This window comes from Sciurus vulgaris (genome assembly GCF_902686455.1).
Source record: "Sciurus vulgaris genome assembly, chromosome: 18".
Classification (NCBI taxonomy): Eukaryota; Metazoa; Chordata; class Mammalia; order Rodentia; family Sciuridae; genus Sciurus; species Sciurus vulgaris.
Window position 1 is genome coordinate 26,729,102 of NC_136479.1, and position 10,229 is coordinate 26,739,330.

Sequence of the window (10,229 nt, forward strand, 5' to 3'; positions counted from 1 at the left end):
ATGGGGAGAAGTAAGGGCAGGAGGGCAGATGCGCACCCCTCAGTCCACACTGGCCACGCCGCCTCTGTGTAGGCCCTAGGATTATTCCTACCTGCAGGACCCTGATGCTCACAGAAGATAGGGATGTGGCTGAAGGTCACTTGGGAGTGAGAGGAGAACCAGCACTTGATCTTGGGCTTGTTTGTCTCCAGCGCTCAGCTAGTTCTGCTGGTAGAGAAGAGACGGCTGGAATCTGTCCTGGCCCCAGCAGAAGCTTTCATCCCTGAGGCTGTACTTTACTTGCCTCTCACACAATTGCCCAGCTTCAAATGAGCTGTCAGACCCCAGCCCCAGGTCAGGCTGGAAGGCTGGAGGAAGGCTGAGGGCAGCAGAGGGTTGGAGTTAGGTTGAAAAGGGGAAGGCCGGACAGCACCTCTGGTGGGGTACAGGGTCTGGAGCTGGAGAGCCACCTCAGGTGAGGGTGGAGCAGGTGAGTCCGCATAAGCAGTAAGCTGTAAGAACAAGAAGGAGACGGGGACTCTCAGGGCTGGGTCCTGGTGAGGTGGAGCCAGACATCTGGAGGTTGGAGAGATACCTGGGAAGGACATAGGTACCTGGTTGGCGGGTGGGAGCCTCATTGAGCCCATTTCCTATGTGCTATGTATATATTCATCCAATTCTTTTAAAAAAACTTCTATTATTTCTTGTAACTTCAGACATGTACAAATAATAGTTCGATTTATAGGGTAGAACTGCACTTCCCAAGCCATACATGGTGGCACACACCTGTAATCCCAGCGACTTGGGAGGCTGAGGCATGAGGATTGCAGGTTCAAAGCCAGCCTCAGCAACTTATCAAAGCACTAAGCAACTCAGTGAGACCCTGTCTCAAAGTCAAATACAAAATGGGCTAGGGATGTGACTCAGTGGTTAAGCACCCCAGGTTCAATTCCCAGTACCAAAAAAACGAAAGCAAGCGAACAAAAATCCCTGCACTTCCCAGAATTATGAGGTAAGTCATATATATAATTGCAAATGTTCTAATAGGTACAGATGAAACCAATAATGTGTTTTATTTACCTCAATATATAACCAATGTAAAATTAATAATGAGAAAATTTAAATTCTTTATTTTGGCTCCATGTGAGTTTGGCATGTACAGCACACCCCAATTTTACATTTTGGGTACTAATTAGCTGCATGTGGCCAGTGGCTGCTATATTGAAGAGCACCGTCCAGAACATTACCAAAGCCACACCACCTGGTTCTTGGACCCCTTCTGGGAGACAGGAAGCTCCCTCTGGCATCATTGACACCATTTTGTCACCCCCTCAACCATCTTGCAACCAAACTGTCAGGAAGGATGGGTTCAATCCCCAGTGGGCTCACAGACTACCAGGGACCATCTGGGCCCATGCAGAAGGTTCTTTCTTCTGTGATCTCAGTGCCTGCTCCTGTACTTTTGACCCATTTCCTCACATCACTGATTAAGAACTTGTCATTATTATGCCATTCTTTTAAGGATTCTTTGGTCTCAATGGTGTTTACCAGCGGGACCAGAACTCCTGAGCCAGAGCATGCTGAGTGACAGGATGGGGCCAGTGTGCCTGTAAATGTGAGGAATGGAGAAGGGTCCATAAGAATCACCCCTCCTAATTGTGTCTGGCCAGAGCTGCTAATCACATGGAGAAAGTAGCTTTGGGAAGGTCCCAAGGATAGGCCTGGGGATGCCAGAGAAGCCAAGACCATATTAGACCTGGAGGGTTGGAAAGAAAGTCCCTGAGGGCCCAGAGGTGGCCCTGGGCATGGCAGAACCAGAAGAGGAAGGGCCCTGTGGGTCAAGCTGTCTGGGGAAGTGGCTTGGGCCATGGTGAGGCATCCCCACCAGGAGGTGCCCAGGTCAGGGACCCCCAGCTTAGGGTGTTTGCTTCCCTTGAGATTTCCTAGACCACAGACTGAGGTCTTCCCATCTACCCCAGGGTCTACAGAGAGTGGAGGCCGATACCACAGCCCACTGCCCCCCAGCAACCCCCGAAAGCTCCAATGTGGCAGTGCCAAGAGGCCAAGAAGACCCAAATAGATGGTGGAGCCGGAGGAGGCACACGGGGAGGCCAGAGAAACTTGGCCTCAAGCCCAAAGTTGGATTGGAGAGAAAGGGGCTCCGGCTGGGACACAATGGGGACAGTTCCTACTCTAGATTCAGGGGTTACCTCACCTTCTGAAGGAGGGCCGCCCGTGGAATGCCAGGGCCCTGAACATGGGTCCTTCCCAGAGGTCCCTGGTCTTTCTTGGGTGACCACATTTGCAGATGCTGTTCCTGGAACCACACCACAGCCTGTTGTTGACTCTGGGAGGACCGGTCTCTGGAAGTTCTCAGGTCACTGCCCACCACTCAGCCCAGGATGAAAAGGATGCCTAAGTAGCCACTGGTAGGTAGTGGAGAAGAATTTTCCCCATCCCCACAAACCTCAGCCAACCTTCCGAGTGGACCTGGTCTCTCCCAGGGGCGCAGGCTCCTGGGTGAGCATATCAGGGATAGATGAGAACAGTCTTCTGCCACATTCTGCTGACTCCTGACACTGCAGTGGTGCAGAGAGGAAATGTCGCTCTCAGAAGCAGGATAGAATTGTTAACTCAGATGAAGGCTGTACACAAAAACCTCGAAAGCTGGGCACCTGTGAGGTGAGGGCCTAAGGGGTTTATGAGCTTCAGTGATTTTTTTCATCAGATCACACAGGAGGCCCGAGCACCATCCTATGAAGAGACGGCTGCAATCTGCTCTAGTTGTGTTTGGTGCTCTCTTTCTCAAATCCAGGCCTTCACCCCTTGCACTCTGGGGCTCCTGTGTAGAGAGCCACCCCCCTGGTGGTAGGAGTCACTTTTTGTTGACCAGCCACCTCTCAGTCAGGAGGTGAGAAGGATCAAGATGGGAGCAGAGACAAGCTCTGTGGACTTTGGCATCAGCACCTCAGGGCCAGGAGGTACAGGTGGCATTGTGGCCTCTTGGCCTGAGTAGGATGCCCATAATTGCTGTGCAGACTCCACAGCTGATGCAGTGGAGTTGATGCAGGCTGGTGTCCCCGTCATAACGCCCTCTGTCAAGGCAGGCAGGTTTGGGACTTGCACAAAGCCAGGCTGCCCTTCTGGAACTTCTTGAAGGCTCTGCTTTCTGCTCTGCTGCAACTTCTGGGGCACATCAAAACCCACCCCTTCACTTAGAGGGAGGTGCCAAGCCTGGGGTACAGGATTTTGACATTTCTACCTGGCCTCAGAGCTGAAGCCGGTCTGGGTCTCAAGTCCCTTAGGACTGGTGGGCCCCGATCCTGACATTAGGTACCTCCTGAGATGGGTATGAAATGACTTCAAGAAGGTCATGGATAGATATTTTTATTTTTAAGGATATTTATCATAATGTATATTAGAAAAATATAAAATTGGTCCATAAGACATTTGAGTTCATTAATCATGTCCAAACTTAAAGAGTGAGTTGCTTCAAAAGAAAAAAAGAATCAACCCTCTAACTGTCCAGGTGGTACCGGGGCAAAGTGACAACATGAGTGTAGTCTGGAGTGTCTGAGTGCAAGGCACTAGCCTCCCTGTGTCTCTCAGAGGCTGTCTGGCTGCTAAACAGAAAACCCCCAACAGTGACTTAAACAAGACAGGGCTTATTTGCAGGGAAAAGCAGGAGGTAGCATTGTGTAAAGCTGCTTTGTGAAGTCATCAGAACCCCTTAGGAGGAAGCCCAGGGCTCAAGGTCTCCAGGTGTCTGTAGAGCTACAGCCAGGACATCTACATCCCAGGCAAAGGAGGAAAGCCCACCTGCCAACCTCTGCCTCTGCCTCTGCCTCATTGGCTAACACGGTAACATCATGGCCCTCCCTTCTGCAAGGCATGCTGGGAAATGTAGCTGTGTTCTTGCTGCCACCAAAATAACTAGGTTTCCACAGATCAGGAAGGCAGAATGGACACTGCAAAATGGACCCCCCCCCCCCAGCATGTGCGCCACCCTCTCCAGGGTGCATATAGCGAAGTTGAGGCCCAGAGAAGGATCCAACATTGTTGGCTCATGGCTGCCGAAAATTGAGGATGCCCTTGGCTCAGCTTTGGGGCCCCTCCCACGCAGCCTAATGGCCTTTCCATTCTCTTCCCAGCCTCCCACCTGGCCCCTAGCAGAGTCTCGGCTGACTGCAGGACCTTCCCTGGGCACTTGCCACCAGCACTCAGGCTCCTGCCTGTGCAGTGCTTGTGGGGTCCCTGCCCAGCCCTGCCCAGGCTCCTCCTTCCCTGCCCCAGCTGACCCACAGACTCGGTACTGCTAGAGACAACCCTCCCCACCTTGGGCTTCTGCAGGGCGTGACCTTGCCTGTTGGGGGGTGGGTAGCAGTCATGCCTCCTGGTGGGGTTCCAGGGTGGTTGAGGGGACAAGTGGGTGCACAGCACTTGGAACAGGGACTGCTGCAGCACAGGAACTTGCTGTGCAATTAACTGAGGCAACTGTCATTGCACAGTTGTCACCTCATCACCCATCTGTCTCCTGAGCAATCAACCTTGAGCTTTCTCAGAGCTTGTCTGGGATGGGACAGCCCCACCCAGGCAGGCGCACAGTGGGCGCTCAGTAAATGCTTATAACACAAAGGGAACTGCAAGAGAATGGGACACCACAGGCCTGTGTGCCAAGGGAGAGGATGGTCTGAGTTCCCTGGTTGACTGCACAGGTGTGGAAGGCAGGTGCGGCCCCAACAGCTCTTGTTTAAAAGCAGTGATTGTACCATTTGGTTCATCAAGCACTTTCTCATCCACCAGCTTACCTGAGTCTCATTTAGCAGCCCAGGAGGCCTGTGGGTAGGGAGGAGCAATTTTTCTTTTAGAACTGAGAAACGAAGGCTCAGAGGGGTTCGAGACTTGCTGAAGTCAAGGGAAACAGGATCCATGGAGGGTGGGTCATGCCTCCTCCACTCTGAGAGCCAGAACCCTGAGCTCTTCCTTTCTCTTTCTCCTAAGGCCACCAAGCGATGTGGCATGAGAGCTTCCCTTCATGCCACCCCAGCAAGCTCTGGCAGGAGACATCCAGATGCCTCCCAGGCAAAGCCCCAATGTGTCTCTGACCAGCATCTGTGACAGGGTCATACAAAAGGCCGGTACTGGGCCAGCCATGAACGTCTGAGTTTTTCTGACTCTAGGAAAGTGCTCAGGTATTCTATGAACACACAGGGAAGTCCGCGTGTGCCCATCATGTGTGCCCCCACCAGGATGGAGGTGAGAGCACGTACCCTTGGGAGCTCTGCTCTGACTCCATCTCCACAGGGGGCCTGCCCCTCACCTCCCCACTCCTGGGACCACTCAGATGTCCCCTCTTCTCTGCTGCTGTGAGAGTCTTCACCTCCTGAGGGATCATGGTTGTTTTCTTCTGTGGCTCTGTGACACCATCATGATCTGCTTCTCTGGTCTCTTGCTGACGTCCTCTGGGTCGTTTCCAGGTGGGCTAATGGGCTCCAGCAGCTGTGAAGCCCACAACTGGGCACACACGAGCCCTCTCCCAAGCTTGTGGATTAGGTTAGAGTTCCAGGAGCGGAGGTGCTGGGTGACCAGATTAATGCTGGTCTGCTCTCAGGATCATATGCGGTGGACACCCGCCTGTGCATCCCTGAGTGGGACACTGTCCTGGCCTTCCCAGGTTAGGACCTGGGTGTCTGCTCTAGCGGGCAGTGGCCCCATGTGATCCTCACACTGCTAGGGTCTGGCAGGCAACTATGCCATGGAAAACCCCTAACAGCCAGGGCTGTGGTGGGGCCTTTTTGAAGTCCCCCTGGAACTCTCCCCAGGGCATTTTCCCATGACCTCTTAACCCCTGAGACTCTGGCCTTTGCCCTTCCTTTGTGTCCCTGGGCTATGGCAGAAGGAGGGAAACTGCCCTAGATCTGATCACTCACTGAGCCCAATGAGACCATGGCCTCTTTCTCACTTCCACCTGGATTCAGGACCTTTATTCTGCAAATGTGGCAGCTTGTACTGACCTAAGGGTGTCTATTATGGCCACAGCATGGAGGGAAGCAGTGTGATATGGTGGCTAGGGCCATGAGCTTCAGAATCAAGTAGCCTGAGATACATGCCAGCTCACATCTCCTTCCTGGGCCTCCATCTGCAAGATGGAGTCTGTAATCCCCAATAGCAAAAGTGAAAGAAAGGACTGGGACTGTAGCTCAGTGGTAGAGCCCTTGCCTAGCATGTGAGGTCCTGGGTTCCATCCTCAGCACCACATAAAAATATAAATAAAATAAAGGTATCGTGTCCATCTACAACCAAAAATATTTTTTAAAAGTATAAGAGAGATTCTCAATATAGTGCTCAGCATGCAGTGAGACATGATTCCAGGGTTTCCAATTGGCAACCTCAGTTTCCCTCTGTGCAAAAGAAGTAGCAGTCCTTTCACTCTGATGAGTAATTTTTTTCTAATTTCTTTTCCCTTCCTCCCTCCCTCCTTCCCTCCCTTCCTTCCTTCCTTTGTGGTGCTGGGGATGGAGCCCAGAGCCTCACACATGCTAATCAAGCACTCTACCACTGAACACACCCAGCCCTTGATGAGCAGTTTTTAAGCATACAAATATGGTTTTAAAAACAAGAACAGGAGCCAGGCGTGGTGGTACAGGTCTGTAATCACAGCCATTGGGAGGCTGAAGCAGGAGGATTGCAAGTTGGAGGCTAACCTGGACAACTTAGCAAGGCCTTGGCTCAAAATAAAAAACCAAAATGGGTGGGTATGTAGCTCAGCAGCAGAGTGCCCCTGGGTTCAAATCCCTGGCACTGAAAACAAACAAACAAAAAAACCAACTGCAAAACCTCCGCAAAGACAGCGGGAGGCTCTTGCACCATGACAGGTCTGGGAGGGCAGCCAAAGCTGTGAGAAGGCTAGGGTTTCTGTTTGTCACCCAACAACTCACAGACAGCCAGTGAGTACATCCTGCCCGACAGCGGAGACCAGCGCCAGCCGTTTCCATGCACCAGGAAGCTCACTGAACAGGCTTCCTTGTGCAGCTTGGAAAGACCTCACAGGGATGGACAGACCTAGGAAGAAATCCCATCTCCACCACATGTTCTTTTCCACCAGTCTCAGAGGGTGGGAAAGTAGGAGGATGTTCTTGGTGTGGTCATTAATGTCCTGGGGTTGCCCTCACAAACGACCACAGTCTGGGTGACCTAGAAGAGAGATTGATTCTCTCCCATTCTGAGATCCAGGGGTTGGCCAGGCATGCTCCCTCTGAAAGTGGCAGGGAGGTCTGCCCCAGGTCCTCTCCAGCCTCTGGTGGCTCCTTGGCTGGTGGCAGCATCTCTCTGATCTTCCTGATCTTCCGGTGGGCATGTCTGCCTCATCACATGGCTTTTGTTTTCTTGTCATCGTCGTATTTTAGTACTGGGACTCAAATCCAGGACTTGCACATGCTAGGCAAGCGCTCTACTAAGCTGCACCCCAGCCACATGGCACTGTTTTTATAAGGGCCCACCCTGCTCTAGTATGACATCATCTTTACACCTATAGCAGCCCTGCCTCCACATATGGTCCTGTTCTAAGCTATGGGCAGTTAGGGCTTTAGCACTGGATTTAGGGTTGGGAATGGGGTGCACAGCTCAGCCTATCACCCTGGGAGGGAGAAAGGCCAGTAAAAAGCACCCAGAGGCCACCACATAAATATGTTTGCTCACAGCATACAGTGTGAGCTAGGGTTTTTTGCAGAGGGAACGCTGTATCAGTTGTACGAATGTATCATTTTTCATTTTTATAAGTGTATACAAAGAGATTTGTCATATTTAAATTCTTATTAAAATGTCTGATAAAGTTGTTTTCTACTATACCTTTATTCATGCTTCTATAGCTATTTGAAAGCTATTTGTTTTGTTTGTTTTATTACTGGGGATTGAACTCAGGGCACTTAACCACTGAGCCACATCCCCAGCCCTTTTTTGTATTTTATTTAAAGACAGGGTCTCGCTGAGTTGCTTAGGGCCTCATTAAGTTGCTGAGGCTGGTAGTGATCCTCCTGCCTCAGCTTCCCAAGTTGCTGGGATTATAGGCATGTGCCACCTCACCTGGCCCTATAAGCTATTTGTAAAGTGACTTCAAACATATATGTTAAATGTATCTGCTGGGGCTCAAGTGGCAAATGATAATTATGATGTTTCTGGGTACTAAAGGTTAAGTTGAATTAAAAGTTGCAAACTTGCTGGGCATGGTGGCACACACCTGTAATTCTAGCGACTCAGGAGGCTGAGGTAGGAGGATCATAGTTCAAGGCCAGCCTGGGCAATTTAGCGAAGACCTGTCTCAAAAGAAAACATTGTAAAAAGGGCTAGGGATTTGACTCAGTGGGAAAGTGCCTTGGGGTCAACTCCCAGCACTGGGGGTGGGGGTGGGGGGGAGAAGAAGAAGAAGAAAGAAAGAAAGAATGAAAAAAGAAAAAGTTGCAAACTTGTCTTTATTTCACCCAAGTTACCAATACATGCGAAAACTGGGCTAGAAGAACCCGTGTTCCGAATATATTTGTCTTGGCCAAATCTGTGGCATCAAAATGCCTCAACCACCTTCCACCTCTTCAACCTGGACACAAGTAGTTCATGGACAAGTGACTTTCTCAGCCTGGCTGCTTTGCTCTGCCTAGGCCAGCTGTGACCCCCAGCTGTGCATTAAGACCCTACTTGCCTCCACTTGGATTATGTTCTCAGTCTTGGTTTTTCCACCTGTGTAATGGGATAGTGGCACCTGCCTTCCTCCTGCAGAGGGTTAACCTGAAGGTGACTGGGGATGGGACAAGGTTGAGACTCAGGTCCTCTGTATGTGGCAGAGTTGTGTTACATATGAGGAAAAAAATCAGACAAGCCCCAACCACCAGTTTAAAAGAATCACCGATGCAGGGGAAGGTCAGCCCTTTACTAGAGTGCGGCAAATGGGAGAACCCTTGAGCTAGACTTAGGAAGGTACCCAAGGAAGCATGGGTGTTCCAGTGACTGAAAGAACCAGCATGTTCTTGTGCTGTGACAGAGGTCAGGTGAGAGCTTCTGCCCTGCCCTGCCACTGGCAGCATGGTCCCTGCTCTGTGACGGAGCTGGGATCATAGCATCTGACATCAGAGGCTGACATCAGCCCCATAGGGCTCATACCAGGCCCCTCCACTGGGAACGTCCTGGGTGTTTACTACCATGGCTGATCCCAGGCATCATTGCAAGGGAGAGATGTGTAGGCGCAGAGCCGACCCAGAGAGAAGCCAGGGGAGAGTCACACAGGAAGGATGGAGAACGCTCGTGGGGTCTCCTGGAGAGGAGAGGCCTAAAGTCTGGGTGACAGATAGACCACTCTGGTGGGGAATGAGCTTCCCAATTTGGAAATGTGCAAGCAGATGAGTGCCAGATTGGTGACATGGGCATCAAGTCCTAAGCAGTTTGGGGATTTCTCAGGCTCCTTGTACAGAGCCAGTCATTCCACAGAGGAGGTCGAGACTCATGTCCCACACTGTCTTATCCTTTTGATGTTCTTGCATAGATTAGTGTCTCAGTCCATCCAGTCTCTACAATAAAATATACAGGCTGGCTCACTTATAAACAGAAATTTATTTTCTGTAGTTCCAGAAGCTGAGAAATCCAAGATCTGGGATCTGGTGAGGGTCCGCTTCTGGGATGCAGACTGTTGTCTGTTGGCTATGTCCTCACATAGGCAAACAGGGTTCTCTGGGGTCCCTTTTAGAAGGGCACTAGTCCACCCTCATGACTTAGTCACCTCCTCAAGGCCCCCTCCTAACATAATCACTTTGAGATTAGGTTTCAACATAAGATCAGGTGACACAAACATTTCATCCATTGTAATTAGTCTGTGTGTGTACTTCAGTTCTTTTTTCAAAACATTTTTTTAGTTGTTGATGGACCTTTATTTTCTTTATGTGTGGTGCTGAGAATCAAAACCAATGCCTCACACATGCTAGGCAAGCACTCTACCACTGAGCTAGTCTGAGTACAGACTGAAGTCCTGTACTTCAGTCCTTGAGTACAACTTCCCCAAGTTTTCTGTCCCCCATGGTAGCTCTCTGCATGTGGAAGCGGGGCTGATTTATGTGAGGCAGGCACTCTACGTGACTGGCTATATCACCAGCACTGGGGGGAGGGTGTGTGTGCTGATTTATACCCACCATGATTGGGGAGCTCTTCAAATCAGGACCCAGGTCCACCCTGCCTTGGTCTTCCATGACCCACACAGAGCCTAGTTCCCA

General features: G+C 50.9%; 1 protein-coding gene across 1 annotated transcript in view; it reads left to right on the plus strand.

The window, feature by feature from the left end:
- Positions 1–2,177, plus strand: part of LOC306649314 (kinesin-like protein KIF19) — a 43,319-nt gene extending 41,142 nt beyond the window's left edge. Inside the window, exon 20 of the mRNA XM_079120161.1 lies at positions 1,959–2,177. Within this exon, the coding sequence (XP_078976287.1) occupies positions 1,959–2,059 (101 nt within the window). The 3' untranslated portion in view covers positions 2,060–2,177. The remainder of the gene's footprint in view (positions 1–1,958) is intronic.
- The last annotated feature ends 8,052 nt before the right edge of the window (positions 2,178–10,229 follow it).